Genomic DNA, 16,017 nt, shown 5'->3' on the forward strand with positions numbered 1-16,017 from the left:
CTGCTCGATCACAGTTCATGAAAGAGGTTAAATGAGATGAGAGCCCCTAAAAAGTCCCCCATGGCTTTTAACCTTAAAGTTAGGGAAGCATTTACATTTCTAAATATGCACCCGCGGCTCTGTCACACTGCTACGGTTGTAATACACGTGATTGAGTGATTGAAGTATTTGATGTAGTACTCCTCTCCCAGTCTGCTTTCCTGGCAGTAAACAGCGCCCTCTGCTGGTAGAACTGCAGAGTGCGCGTGAAGGCTGGAGGGCCGGTGGGTTGCCTTTCATAACGTGAAAAAATGTGCTTTTGAAAGCGAAGAGGGACCATGATGAATAGCTACAACTTAACTTTCTAGGAAAACGCTAAGGGGGGGGGGGGGGGGGGGGCAATGCTGTCCTTTGCGATGTATATTATCTGTGTATCGATGGGCTAACGGTTCTCCTTGGTTGAGGAGGATGAGCCAACCCGACCTGGCATCCCATCATAACCAGACGTCAGTGGTTTTGTTTAGGTGCACAATAGAGCACCTACCGAGCACCGTTAGCCATCAACGTGTAAATACACTGACAGTGAAGAAAACGCACATAAAACTGCGACGTTCTGAAGCTCGGTGAGTACAATCATTACACACACCACCAGCAGATACCGTAAAATATGCTAGCTAGCTGACGCTGTACATGTGATAAAATGCACGAGCACGTCTCCTTGTTGACGTTACCAGCCGTACTACAGATAGCTGTCGTTACGTTGAGCCTCGGCGACATCGACACGTTCGTGGCTTGAAAATGACGCTCTTCCACATTCGACATTTCTCAGAGGCACGCGAGCCTCCAGCATGACCGTTCGTGCTGGCTTTGTTTATGCCGACAAGCTGGACCCTTCATCTGTGGCTACTCGGCTAACGCCAGTCGTGAGCTCACTGGTTACCTGGTCAGCTCCTTGGTTACCCGGTTAGCTCATTTGTTAGCTCAATGCTTACCTGGTTAGCTCATTGGTTACTTGGTCAGCTCATTTGGTAGCTCGGTGCTTACCTGGTCATCTCATTGGTTGGCTGTTCAGCTCCTTGGTTACCTGGTCAGATCATTGGTTACCTTTTTATATGATGAACACTGGAGACTGGAATTTATTTTAATCAACAAAACATCTGCTTTTGACCTTTTGTTAGTTAATCTTTGTGATATTTATTGTGATTTGGTGTCACTGTTTGGAGGACGGAGGGTTCCAGCTAACAAGAAGGCCCCCATGTAGAGCCTTCTGAGAGTTATTCCCCAAGCACTCTAAGCCCTTTCCCCGCTACTAATCTATATTTATCCAGAGGTGCGATGCCATTTCTGTGTCTTGGTGTGCTGTTGACCCAGCCGGTCTCTTACAGCCCTACCCGAACCTGTGTCGCTATTTTTACAACCCTGTGAGAAGCAGTATTTGTACTGTTGTCTCCACACCTGCAGAATGAATCTCCTCAGCCGTTGGTGGAACAGGTTTAGTAGACATGTGACTAACAAAACACAAGCGACAGAAGTAAGGACGAGGATTTAAACCTTTCTTGATGAACTTTTGTTAAAGTGTTTCCTCTGCAACACTTTTTTTGGTCAGGCAGAGGAAACAAATGTATTTCTCTCAATAAACAATACATCTTTTAAAAGCTCTCCACATGGTGAACAGAGGAATGAATAACACAGGCTTTTTCAGCCTTTTACGCAATGAAATGATGCCATTGAAAGTTAAACTTGAAAGACCTGCTTGATTGTAGAGGAGAACCTGGTTTGCTTAAATATCTCGCGTGTAATTAAAAGACTGTTTGTAAAGTAAACATTTGGGACCGTGTAGAATCTGGACGTGTTGCTACACTGCTAAACACATCAATCTATATATTTTTCTCTCTTTCTTTCTTCATTAATAAGTAATTATAACAACTAGTTCCCCGGGCGGTTGGATAACACACACATATAGCGGGTTTGTCAACTCAAATTCTTTAAAAACAAACTTTTGATGGGAGTGTTTGATTTGTAGATCGACGGCAGTGCCTTCCTCCGCCAACGCTCCCCCCGACCATCACCGCTGCTTTCCCTGTTTGCCTCCTCCGGTTCTCAACATGGCGACCGGGTTCCTACTCTGGCTGCACCACTGAGCTCCACCCCGGGCCACCGCCATGGAGAGAAAACGCCTAAAGAAATTCATCTAGCTGCTCAGGCCGCTTGCAGTATGGCCTCAGCGTTTGAGCTGTGGACCCGATGATGCTCCGTGGCAACCCTTGACCCCCCCAACCAGGTTTCCTGCTGCTCAGTGTTCATCGGACTGGGTCAAACTGATGGTGCGCGCTATTTTGCATATATATATATATAACTCAAAATGATCACACTTGCGGCGTCCGTGCTTTTTGGGCTGCTGGTGGCCTTCGTGCCTCTGGTGGGTATGGAGCCAATGGGAGGAGCCAAATTGGACCCTGGCCACGCCCCTAGCGTAGAGCCCCTCCCCTCATCGTCAGGATCCAACTGCTCTGACTTAACCCTCAAACTGGAGTTCTCCACCAAGGTGGTGGAACATGGTAAGAACAAATAGAAACTGGTAGAAATGGCTTTATTTTCATTTTCATTGGTATTTTATTGATAATATAAATATGATTATATTTGTGTGGCAATGCTACCTACCTTAAACTGGTGATCCAAAGAATTAGGGGGGTGTCCGTCGAGTTTTTGTTTTTTGTGACGTTTTTAATCTGTAACTGTCATTAAAGCTCAAAACCGTGGTGGGAAAACTGTATTACCATTTGAAACGTTGCTCTTTCCTCAAATGAATTGCCGATTTGAGTGGGGACTCTTCATCTCAACAGTTACTGCTGAAGTTCGATGGGCCAGATGCTTCACCCACTCGTAGTCGATGAAAGTGGAGGAGGAAGAGGTTTTTAATGCAGGGATGAAAATACTTAATATGACTTTATGCAACAAACTTTAAGATGTAGATCTATTTCATTAAAGAGCTGCGGCACAAGTAAGGTTACCCGAATCCAGTTCAATACATTGGTGCTCACGTACCATGCTGTGAATGGATCGGGTCAAGCTTACATCCAGGACATGGTCAAACCCGACATCCCAACCCGCACTCTCCGCTCTGCATCTGTCCCTCCCTCGCTGAGAGCAAAACACTCGACCAGATCACGACTCTTTGCTGTCCTTGCTCTAAAATGGTGTAATTAGCAGCAGCAGAGAGCCTTCACATCTTCTGCCGCAAACTAAAGACACACCTCTTCAGACTCTACCTACTAAAAGACTAACTAATTGTAGCACTTAAATTGTATTTATAGCAAATTGGCTTATTTGATGAAATTGCACTTTCTTGTTTCTTGCTCTTCTGACTTTGTTTCCTTTTTTTGAAATGCACTTATTGTAAGTCGCTTTGGATAAAAGCGTCAGCTAAATGACATGTTACACAACTTCCTTTTCAACTGCTATTATTCTGACAGGAAAGTTAGATACTGCCAAAGTAACAGAAAGTCACTTTTTACTTTTTGTTCAATCAATCATGACATTACATGTCACTTAGCTGACGCTGTTATCCACTTTTTCATTGCATTTGAACCCTCCCACACAGTGGTGTGCTGCCGTTAGGGGTCGCGTGTCTTTGCTCAGGGACACTTCGACATGGAGCAGCTGGGGTTCGAGCCGCCAACCCTCCCTACTCCATGCGCCGTGGTCGCCTCTATCGTCCCTCTCAAGAACTTAGGAAAGGGATTCCTTACAAAAGACATTTTCTGGAGTGTTCCTCTCCCTCGAGTGGCACACAAGCACCTCTGGATCCCAGCGAGCGAAGACCTGCATCCTGCTGTAATCGCCCTCTGTGCCCAATTAAACGTTGCTCTGTTCATCAAAAAACATTCTGCCCTCTCCTCCTCCACAGAGTACATCATCGGCTTCACGGGGTACTTCTCGGCCAAAGCTCGCAGCCTGTACATCAGCAGCTCCCTGCGGAACGCCGCCGCGCTGGAGTGGCGCATCGTCCCGAGGCAAAACCCGGCCTCCGACTTCCCTAGCGACTTTGAGCTGGTCCACATCCGCCAGGCCTCGACCGGCAGCCTGCTGACCTTGGAGGACCACCCTTACATCAAGAGGGTGACGCCGCAGCGCAAAGTGTTCCGCACGCTCAAGTACACGCCCTGTGAGTCCGCCAGTGCGCCTTATTGTAGGAAAACACTGAGAAATCTGAATAGATAAAAAAAAGAATTATTCTGCGTGTCGGCTACGGGCCTCTGAATGTCTCTTTGTCCGCCGAGTCGGAGGACGCATCTGTCCCCCTCTGCTGTTTTTGCGGCATGGAAAAGGATTGAATGTCACAATGTGTTGACATACAAGTGTACGCCAACTTGTGTGAGTGTGTGTGTGTGTGTGTGTGTGTGTGTGTTGGGGGACGGGGGGGAGAACAGAGAAGGTCTGTTTGCTGGCTCCAGGAGGGAGTAGGTTAGTCAGTGTGGTGGGCCCTCCCTGGATGGGGGGCCGGGGGGGGGGGGGGGGTCACCCTGTGCTCGGCCGTGGATGAAAGTCTTCAGTGGGCCCTCAACTAAATAAGATGGGAATTTACTTAGCAGAGTTTTTGATACAACAATTTCTGATCTTCTGTTTAATTGGATTTCTTCACTTTTCCTCTTTTCCTCTGAAAGTTCAGTTCAGCACATTTTCGGTATTCTTCAACCATTCATCTTCTGAGCATGTTACCATGAATGGGTTTGTTCAATTCATATAAATACCATTCAGACTGAGGCAAGTAACGTTTTTCTCTTCAACGTCTTGCTGCTCATTTATGTGGAAGCTGTTTGTTTAAACTTTAAGCCGTTCATGTCACTGTACATTGATTCAGCTTTTCATAGCTGTCTCGCCTTTTCTGTTATCTCAGTTGAACTTTAGTTTGTTCTAACTTTGGCCAGAATGCTCAGCTGGGTTTAAAGGAAACGATGAAACACTCAAAAGCTGACTCGTGTGAACCCGCCCACATTCATACTTTAATTACGCGCCGAAATGGTGGAACGAGCTCTCTGAATACACCAGGACCGCAGAGAGCCTTCACATCTTCCGCCGCAAACTAAAGACACACCTCTTCAGACTCTACCTCGACTAAAGACTAACAAATTGTAGCACTTAAATTGTACTTGTAACGTCACTCATCTATAGCAAATTGTAAACTGGCTTATTTGAGGAAATTGCACTTTCTTGTTTCTTGTTCTCTTGAGTTTGTACCCTATGGTTGAATGCACTTATTGTACGTCGCTTTGGATAAAAGCGTCCGCTAAATGACATGTAATGTAATGTAATTACTTTAAATGCAAATGAGAGACTGAGGTGTCCCGCGCAAGCAAAGGACACGGCTCACGTTGCTAAGCGACAGCATCGCTCACGGCCATAAATAATGTTTTAAAGTGAGCTTAAAGCACAGCGTGTCAGACGCTAATGGAAATACGGCAGAGCCGAGTCACTTATCCGATAAGTAAACAAGCGGTTGCTTTATTTAACTGAAATGCGTCAGTTCATTCTGAACGCATGAGCACATGTCAGATCTAGAGAGTACAGAAAGTTTCTGTAGCGTCCGTGTTGGATCACGTCGCTCTAGTTAGGACCTCAACCTGGTTAGTGGAATGCTTCGAGAAGTGAGTGTCAACGTGCACAAAGTGAGCTAATTAATTCGATAAATTAAAGGATAAGAGAGAAGAAGTTGGTCACAGACAAAAGACAGAAGTGAGAAGATGGAACCAGGGTGAAGTAATGCCCCCGTGGCCTTTTTAACACAACCGCCTGCGCTTTCGTCCCCCCGCAGCGCCCGAACCCGCCGCTCCCTGCAACGCCACCCGTTCGTGGCAGTCGTCCCGCCCCTTCCGGCGGACCAGCCTGTCGCTGGGCACGGGCTTCTGGCACGCCACCGGCCGCCACTCCAGCCGGCGCCTGCTGCGGGCCATCCCCCGCCACGTGGCCCAGATCCTGCAAGCGGACGTGCTCTGGCAGATGGGACACACCGGTCAGACCGCCAAATCGCACCTTGTTGACTCTTCTCATGGAGGGTTAAACGTCGGCCTAAAAATGTTTTGTTTGTTTTTGTGCACAGGTTCTGGCGTGAAGGTGGCGGTGTTTGACACGGGCCTGAGCGAGAAGCACCCGCATTTTAAGAACGTAAAGGAGAGAACCAACTGGACTAATGAAAAAACACTGGATGATGGTGAGGAGAGAAAAAACGAATAATTTTGCTGATGATGGTTACAAGCAGACTGGTACTGGACTGAAAGAGTGTGTGCGTGTGTGAGACGGTTCGTTCATGGTCCGTGTCTTGTGTCTCGTCCCCTGTTCTCCAGGTTTGGGCCACGGTACATTTGTAGCAGGAGTGATCGCCAGCATGAGGGAGTGTCAGGGCTTCGCCCCCGACTCCGAGCTGCACATCTTCAGAGTGTTCACCAACAACCAGGTACACACACAACTAGTCCGACCGACTAGAACTGTGTTTTAAAATGTCAAAGCAATACGAGTGAAAGTGTATTAAAGTGAAATGAGATGCATTTGTTGAAAAGGGGGACAGTGTTTGGAAGGAATAGTGAATATTTTGGTTTAATAACCTCGTTTAAGCTGAAAGACCAACTTTCTACCGTCATACAAAGTCAGGGCGGCTTTGTGTCATTTTTGGAGATTTGCTTTTCTATAAATTGTTCCAGTGCGGCTTTGTGCAGTTGTTCTGTCAAATAACTGTAACTCTACTATCAGTCACTCTATAGTGACCCAAAAGCTGTATTGATATTGTATCAACATCAGATGACAGTCGCTCCCCTCCTCCCAGGTGTCGTACACATCGTGGTTCCTGGACGCTTTCAACTACGCCATCCTGAAGAAGATTGATGTTCTCAATCTCAGCATCGGGGGGCCTGACTTCATGGACCACCCCTTTGTTGATAAGGTGAAAGAGCGCAACTTCCACCCGTACTATGCCCTCTATATGTCACATTATTGCACTCCAAGCAAAGAAAATCAAAACGGTATTAAATGTAACCCATTCGTAACGCGTCGCATCACAACTTCTTCTTGATTGACAGGTGTGGGAGCTCACTGCCAACAAAGTGATCATGGTGTCTGCTATTGGCAACGATGGGCCTCTATATGGGTATGCTAATCACTATAAGAACTCCTAATCCTAAAATATTGTTGAATATATTTTAATAATCCGTCTCCTGGTTCTCTTTTTTAATTTTTAAAAATAATACCATTCAGTCCCCTTCTCCCACATTTTTAAATGTTATATATTAAGAATACTTATTTATTTATTTATTTTCCATGTCGGGCCTATTAGACCTGTAGTAAACACTGATGCTAATGCTGACCAAAGTTTTTGTCTTGATAAGAACAAAGACATAATGTTATATGATTCTATGCTAGTTCATATATATATATAAATATATATATATATAAATATCTGGCGTATATATATATATATATATATATATATATATATATATATATATATATATATATATATATATATATATATGACAAAAGGCGTAAGCCTGCTCTGCAATAGTAACACTGTCGCACAATTGTCAATAGCTGCTGTTGAGCAAAAGTTAGAGAGACTCACTAAATGTTCCTGGGACAATCCGATTGTCAGGTTTTTTTGCTATTGGTTAATTTGCCTAAAAACACTTACTTTCTTAGCACCACTTCGACCCCACAAATGACCCCAGACTGACCGTGTTTTATGACCCTGCTGAACATCTGCTGACTCTACCGTCTCTGTAAAAGAATTTTTAAGCGTTAAATGTTGGATCTGGAACGATGAACCTTTTAGTCTTTTAGTTCCGTGCATGAATCCAACTGACGTTTCCCTCTCGCAGCACCCTGAACAACCCGGCCGACCAGATGGACGTGATCGGCGTCGGAGGGATTGACTTTGAGGACAACATCGCTCGGTTTTCCTCCAGAGGCATGACCACCTGGGTGAGTTACCCCAGGGTCACACACACACACACACAACACACACACACTTGGCTGACTTCTTCCCTTTGCTTTATAAACTAGTCAACCATAATGTAAACTCCTGATATCCTATCTTTTTTTATCAGTCAGATCCCAAAGCAGATGTTTGCTTTGGGATCTGATTGAGACTTTCTCTGATCCCGTTGGTCTCTCGGCCCCTCAACGTCTGTCAGACAGTCACCTCTCCAACCTGAATACACCAGAAACATTTCAGAATGTGGCCTTTAATTAAAAGCAGTCGTCTTTTCTCCACCTTCTTGCTCTCACACTTTTATTTTGTGAGTATCACAAATTGCCTCACATCACCAATTGCCCATCATCTCGTGATCCGAGTCCCTCCTCCCACCCGCTGCCGTCTTTAGGAGCTGCCCGGGGGCTACGGCAGGGTGAAGCCAGACATTGTCACCTACGGCTCCGGCGTCCGGGGGTCGGGGATGAAGGAGGGCTGTCGCTCCCTGTCTGGCACCAGCGTGGCGTCCCCTGTGGTGGCGGGAGCCGTGACTCTGCTGGCCAGGTTAGTGTGGCTAACGGGACTGTGACTCGGTATTGATTTCTGATTTGATTATTGTTTTCATGTTATGGTAATGTTCTGTATTTTCCCCGTGCATTTTCATCAGCACAATTGTTTCATGACACAATGCCTGCAGAACCCCCCACCCACGTTTGAATGAATGTGATGGCCGGCAGAGGGCAGCTCTCTGCGCTCTCACGGGGTTGTTCCAACTGGAATGCTGAATATTTCCATTGTAAAGCAGTCAAAGACGTTTTCCATTGGTGGTCTGCAGTTTCCTGAGGCTCCTCTGTGACAACCTGCACAGCAAACGTCCAAGTGATGGTGCTGCTCTACTGTGAAGGCGTTCTAAACACATCTGAAGCCTGATGCGGTGTAATGAGGCCTTGTGCTGTGGTTTCTGAACATAAGCAGGCTGTCACATGTGTCCTAAGGGAAGCGGGGTGTTGGTTCCGCCTCGACGTTGGTGAAAGCCCTTTTGTCACACGGCTGTAACTGAGCCTATTTTGTGAGCTCTTTTTGTGGAGAATAAATGTCACACCGCCCTCGACGAGAACAGCCAGTTCTTCCTTTCTTCCCCAGGAGAACGACACACACGGATTCCGGCCCATCCCTCCTCTTCCCTCCGGCACTTTTGAGTAAAATAAACGTGTGGAACCTGACAGACACTTGCTCCCAAACTGACCCAGCCTCTCCTCCTCTGTCCTGCAGCACCGTCCTGAACAGGGAGCTGGTGAACCCAGCCTCCATGAAGCAGGCTCTCATCGCCTCGGCCCGCCGGCTGCCTGGGGTCAACATGTTCGAGCAGGGCCACGGGAAGCTGGACCTCATCAGAGCCTACCAGATCCTCAACAGCTACAAGCCTCAGGCCAGGTGAGGATTTGTCATGACATTTTGTCGAGAAATTGGCACAATACGTGTCATTGTTATTATTATCTTAACCTCTCGTCTCCCGCCAGCCTTTCTCCCAGCTACATCGACCTGACGGAGTCTCCGTACATGTGGCCTTACTGCTCTCAGCCCATCTACTACGGAGGGATGCCCACCATCGTCAACGTGACCATTCTCAACGGAATGGGTGTCACCGGCAGGATCGTCGACAAGGTGAGCGCCGAGAAACTCCACGGATCAACAGAAATATCCTCCCCAAAATGCTGCTCTGCGAACGGCTGAACCTCATTTCCTGCCTTTGTCGCTCTCTGCCGCTCAGCCCGTGTGGCAGCCCTACCTCCCTCAGAACGGCGACCACGTCGACGTGGCCGTCTCCTACGCGCCCGTGCTGTGGCCGTGGGCCGGCTACCTGGCCGTGTCCATCTCCGTGGCCAAGAAGGCGGCGTCGTGGGAAGGCGTTGCGCAAGGCCACGTGATGGTGACGGTGGCGTCGCCCGCGGAGAACAACGTGAGTCACCGTGGCAACGCCACATCTTGGCTTTGTTTCTCGGTCGTGTCATGTGCGCATTGCTGCTCATGAATAACTTCTATCCATGTTTATCTAGTTGAACCATGTAAATATTACTGCTATCTACGTCATTATCAAGCCCACACAATGGCCTCAGCCTATTCGCTGGTTATTATTGATGTACTCAAAACACCTCCACATCTGGCTGCAGCAGTTTTAATCAAATCACAATTCCATTTATGGGGGGGAATTACTCGACCTGTAACTGCACGACTTCTTCTGTGATTCAGTACTCCTCCCCAGTTACAACCCAGCCGTCCTCTTGATCTTTCACCCCTTGCAGTCCGAGGCGGCTGGCGAGCAGACCTCCACCGTCAAACTGCCCATCAAGGTGAAGATCGTGCCAACGCCTCCACGCAGCAAGAGGGTGCTGTGGGACCAGTACCACAACCTGCGCTACCCACCCGGCTACTTCCCCCGAGACAACCTGCGCATGAAGAACGACCCACTAGACTGGTGCGTGTGTGTGTGTGTTTTCTTGAACTGTACTTTTAAAAACTTGATTGATTGTTTTAATTCTCATTTTTCCAGGAATGGTGACCACATCCACACTAACTTCAAGGACATGTACCAGCACTTGAGGAGTATGGGATACTTTGTCGAGGTGCTCGGAGCGCCCATCATCTGCTTCGATGCCAGCCAGTACGGTGAGAGCAGAGGGACTAAAAACCCTCAGCGGTATTAGAATACAGCTCCAGGCCGTTTGTTCCGTTTGGTTGAGCAACGGATCACTACAGGGTTTGTTTGCTGTCATTTCCCCGCAGGCACTTTGCTGATGGTGGACAGCGAGGAGGAGTATTTCCCCGAAGAGATCACCAAGCTGAGGCGAGACATCGACAACGGCCTGTCGCTTATTGTCTTCAGCGACTGGTACAACACGTCGGTCATGAGGAAGGTCAAGTTCTATGACGAAAACACCAGGTATTTCCCCGTCTTTGGCAAAAACTGTCTGTTTACAATCTGATAAATCTTTTTTTTTATAGGGTGGGGTTGTTTTCCAGAAACCTTGACAAAAACATTGCCTATAAAAAAACTACAGCCATTCAGTTCCGCCTTAATCTATGTGGACAGGGATTGTTCACATCAGTGCGACTTTTGTGTGTACAACTCTTCTCGCTTTCTTCGATATTAAGAAACAAAATTGCCACGTAGCGATTTCTGACAAACAAGTTTTTAAATATATATATTTTTTTATAATGAGGCTCTTGAGTCTCATTCCTTTAAAAATGTGCCCTGCACCTCCTTCGTGTGACTGCTCATTGATTAAACGGCAATTACTCTCAGCGGCAGCTCGTCCACATCGCGGTGAGATGAATGCCGCCGCTTGGTTAACGGCTTCTGTCTCTCTGCAGCGGTGGACTCGCTGTGTAAAAGACCTGATTCATCGCCGCGTTGTAGGTTTGGAGGTGCTCACGCTGACCTAGAAATGACTAAGAACTCCTGGCTGCTGCGTCCTCCATGACATTATATGAGTTAAATATGGCCTCTGTGGCTTCAAAATATTATGCGGAGTAATTTGTTTTGTAATTGGATGCGAATCGTTCATTTTCAGATTTGTGCATTCACCGCTGCGTCTTTTGGATCCATCAAACTAGATAAACAAAACAAAATGATGAACTCAGCGTTTTCGTTTAACGAGCGTGCCTCCTTTATGGATCTTGTGTTTTTTTTATTTTGTCCATTTTCGTCCCATAAAATCTGCAGTTATTTTGAGTCAGGTTGTACTTTAATTTTATTTCTTTATGGGGAAATGACTTTCATGTGGTTTTTTTATTGTCTTTAACCAAGTACTCTCTTGATGGTGGTGATTTCAATGCAATGATTAGCTCTATCTAATCTACTTTGTAATTATAGGTTATTCATAGGTGGGTTATTCATTAGTAAACCAATACATTTTAATCAATTGTAGAATCCCAGTAGATCCATTCACTGCACTTCCATAGCTATAGGTCAGCCCTATCCTCACCAGCATCATCGGCCCATCAACGCTGCGGCCCGACTGACTTTGTTAGATTTCTACATTGGGAACTTTGGTTGACTTGGTTTTCTTGATGTAACCTGCAGGCAGTGGTGGATGCCGGACACAGGGGGCGCTAACGTACCGGCGCTGAACGACCTGATCTCGGTGTGGGGGATGGCCTTCAGTGACGGGCTGTACGAGGGTGACTTCACTTTGGCTGATCATGACAGTAAGACACACACACGCAGACACATAAACCGAGCTCCTGGTTGCATTATTCCTCATGCCGCCTCTGTTTCTCAGTGTACTACGCCTCAGGCTGCAGCATCGCCCGCTTCCCAGAAGACGGGATAGTGATTGCCAAGAACCTCAAGGACCAAGGTACCCGCTCAGTTTTGAGCCGAGCTAAACTTGGCGTGTTTTGTTCACATATAACACCACAGTGTGCGTGCATGCTCCTTTCACAGGTCTGGAAGTGTTAAAGCAGGAGACGGCAGTGGTGGAGGGAGTTCCCATCCTCGGGCTGTACCAAACACCGTCTGACGGGGGAGGTCGCATAGCCCTGTATGGTGACTCTAACTGTATCGACGACAGCCACAGGCAGAAAGGTGACGCCTCCTCTGCCCTCGGACGCGCGTCGCGTTGTCACTCTGAGCTGATGGTGATGTCATAACATTTGTTCTGTAACGACCTCTCAGACTGTTTCTGGCTGCTGGACGCTCTGCTTCAGTACACTTCCTACAGCATGACGCCTCCCAGCCTCAGCCACTCCCACAGCAGAGTGCCCCCCCCCACGGGCGCCGAGCGCCCACTGCCGCAGAGGCTTGAGGGTGAGGAAGGAAATCAAACGCTATGTTGTCAGACATGATGCTACGGTTTCCTTTGTTAGCATCTGAACTATTCTGTCTGCTTGTGAACCTTGCTGTCGCGTGTCATTATTATCATTCAGATATGTATTTTTATCCATTTTTACAGGAAACCATCTTTACCGCTACTCCAAAGTTCTAGAAGCTCACCTTGGAGACCCCAAGCCCCGCCCACTGCCTGCCTGCCCTCACCTGTCTTGGGCGAAGCCACAGCCACTCAACGAGACAGCGCCCAGGTAGATGGGATGGAACTCTTAACACGCTGAGCTGTATCCGTGCGGCCAAATAATCATTTCCTTCATGCGGCTTTGCTATTTTTCCTCTGATTATTGACAAAGAATTTCAAATGCACCATTTTAGAATTTTTCACATTAAAAATTGAGTTATCATGTTTGTGCGCTCTACCATGAATCAAACTAAATTCCCTTTTTTTAAATCATCCATCCGTGAATGTCCATCCAGCCCAGGTGCTTTTGGTAGAGGAGATCATAATTTTAGATTTTCCGTCCCGTTGCGATCTTAGCGGAAGCGTTCTCCAAGCCATCAGCAGTTGTAATCAAAGTGAAAGTAAATCATTCTCTTGTAGTGAAGCTTCAGTTTGGCAATGGGCGTAAACAAGAATCCATCTCGCTGTCTCCCCTCTCGCCCACTCACCTCTTGTTTCTTTCTCTTCCTGTCTTTGCTCTCAGTAACCTGTGGAAGCACCAGAAGCTCCTGTCGGTGGATCTGGACAAAGTGGCTCTACCTAACATGAGGGCTTACCGTCCCCAGGTCCGACCTCTGTCTCCTGGGGAGAGCGGCGCCTGGGACATCCCGGGAGGTAACACTCGGTTCATCCTTATTACTCTGATTCAGGATTCGTTTTAGAGTGAAACTCAACAGAAGCATTTGTAGTTGGATAGTTTTAATATATGTGTATGGTTATTATCAATGTGAGAAAGCATAATCCTATCAACCATAATGAAAAGGGCGACTGCAGTGGGTGAGAATGAAGATGTAAACGGTGGTGACTGCGAAGCGTCCCTATTTGACCTGCGACCTTAACGCCCTTTAGGGATAATGCCCGGTCGCTACAACCAGGAGGTAGGCCAGACCATCCCCGTGTTCGCCTTCCTGGGAGCGATGGTCGTCCTGTCTTTTTTCATGGTCCAGCTCACGAAGGCCAAGAGCAAACCCAAGCGCAGGAAGCCGCGCATCAAACGGCCCACATACCTCCAGCCGCAGGCCGCGACCGCCACGGGGAAAAGCCCCACAGTCTGACTGCAGAGTGCAACTCTGGACTGCTGCTGGTGGCATCTGCTTCAGCTCCTGAAAGAACTGAGATGCTGGTAGACGGACAACTTGTGAGGAGTAGCAACGGGGGGGGGGGTCACTGCTCTGATGCCCTCCAGGCTCCGGACGTCTCTCAGAGGCTGGAAACAGTGTTTGTTGAAGGCCGTCAGTGGCTGGTGTGTGTGTGTGTGTATTTGCGGACTAATGAACAGCATTACACACAGGATACACCTGGCTCGAAAAATGCTTGTTTGAGACGGACTCGTCTACATTTCCCGCTTCTTTCTTTGACCAAACTGTCTCTTTATCAATGAATGTGTTTTTATATTTATTGAATCTGTTCAGACCCTAACATGCATTCTTGTGAGGACAAGATATCTCATGTAAACCATGCTGTCTGCACTTTAGGTTGGCATACACACACACACACACACACACACACACACAGAGGAACATCCAGCGCACACCGAATGCAGACATTTCAAACATGAGGACCGTCCAAGTCTTCTTCTCTTACGTCAACATCCACTATTTTGTATGACCTGACCAAATCTGTATGAAATCATTCTTTTTATGTTTTTATATTTTCTTTACTGAACGAACTCTGGCCAGGAATTCTGTTGGTGTCCTCCATCATGATCTAATGGTCAACAAAGTAGCATTGACAGACTTGTTCAAATATCATCAATTAAAAAAGCATTCTCAAAGTGCAAGAGAGAACTGGCAGCTAAATGGTATCTTCTTAGAATGGTTCTTTGTAGAACCACAATGCCTTCTAAAGAACCATTTTATAAACTTCTTTTTCTGTGTGTGCAGGATTTTTTTCTTGAGAGAATTGATCAGCGACGTTTGCCCTTTACAGACTTAAGTAGCCTTTTGAAAGATTCATCAGCATTTTTCAAAGACTACATCGAGTCGTTTACTGACAAACGAAAGCCCTTTTTGAAGGCTTTCCACGAGCATTTTAACAACCAGAGAGCTGGTGCTGGCGCTTCACTGCTCAGACGTCCTGTGACTGGATACAAGGCGAATATTGCACTTTCTCGTGGTAACGATGAAGTGTACACCGTGAAAAGGCATGTGAGCGACCTCAATGCCTTTCATAGAAACTCCGACATTGCAAAGGCGAATTTGTGGCGGCACCGTTGAGTTGAGCGTAAAGTGCATGAGGAAGAGTTGCTGGTTCAACATCTTCGCCCGGTGGAATTCTGCCTCCCAAGATGATCAAATGTGTGTAGTTTTGTGTTTAAAATACAATTAAATAACAGTATCTAACATGCATGCTTTCTTAAGTGATTACTTATATAATATACTATATATTATACTAGATAGATATAATACTTATATCAAATATTCACAAGAGGCTGGATACATAATGCATGAAAGAAAATTAATGTCTATGAATGGCCCACAGGTAAAGAGCAGGAAAAACGTATGCTCTTCACTCATGCCAATGGCTGAGCATCTGTTCAGGAGCGTAAAGAACTAGTTCAGGTATCCTTTAAGGCAGTGGTCCCCAACCACCGGGCCCCCCTGTCGATTGTTCCGCCCCCCCTGTCGGACCTTCTCGACCGGTCCGCGAAATATTGTCTGACATGAAACCGGTCCGTGAGGTAAAAAAGGTCGGGGACCACTGCTTTAAGGTATCACTGGTAGACTACACCTGTTCAACTGCTTGTTAAGACAAATTGCTGATCAGTCAATGACATCACATCGCCGTAACTCAATGCATTTAGGCCTGTAGACGTAGTCAAGACAACTCGCTGAAGTTCAAACCGAGCATCCGGATGGGGAAGAAAGGGCATTTAAGTGACTTTTTTTTAAACGTGGCGTGGCTGTTTGTGTCTGAGCACGTCACAAACAGCTGATCATCTGGGATTTCCAAGCACAGCCTTCTCTAGTGTTTAAGGAGGATGGTCAGAAAAAGAGAAAGAGAAACTATCCAGCGAGCGGGACGAAAATG

General features: G+C 46.9%; 1 protein-coding gene across 1 annotated transcript; it reads left to right on the forward strand.

The window, feature by feature from the left end:
* The first annotated feature begins 234 nt into the window (after window positions 1-234).
* On the forward strand, window positions 235-15,333 carry LOC120812201 (membrane-bound transcription factor site-1 protease-like). Its single transcript, XM_040168008.2, has 23 exons — window positions 235-602; window positions 2,003-2,537; window positions 3,887-4,144; window positions 5,792-5,989; window positions 6,077-6,187; window positions 6,321-6,430; window positions 6,797-6,913; window positions 7,050-7,117; window positions 7,845-7,947; window positions 8,349-8,500; window positions 9,209-9,370; window positions 9,457-9,601; window positions 9,708-9,896; window positions 10,240-10,412; window positions 10,488-10,603; window positions 10,721-10,877; window positions 12,021-12,145; window positions 12,220-12,297; window positions 12,384-12,524; window positions 12,615-12,746; window positions 12,892-13,018; window positions 13,472-13,602; window positions 13,837-15,333. Exons 2-23 carry the CDS (start codon window positions 2,342-2,344, stop codon window positions 14,040-14,042), a joined length of 3,195 nt encoding a protein of 1,064 aa, XP_040023942.2. The 5' UTR covers window positions 235-602; window positions 2,003-2,341; the 3' UTR covers window positions 14,043-15,333.
* The last annotated feature ends 684 nt before the right edge of the window (window positions 15,334-16,017 follow it).

The sequence above is a fragment of the Gasterosteus aculeatus genome, chromosome Y (genome assembly GCF_964276395.1).
Source record: "Gasterosteus aculeatus chromosome Y, fGasAcu3.hap1.1, whole genome shotgun sequence".
NCBI classification, from domain to species: Eukaryota; Metazoa; Chordata; class Actinopteri; order Perciformes; family Gasterosteidae; genus Gasterosteus; species Gasterosteus aculeatus.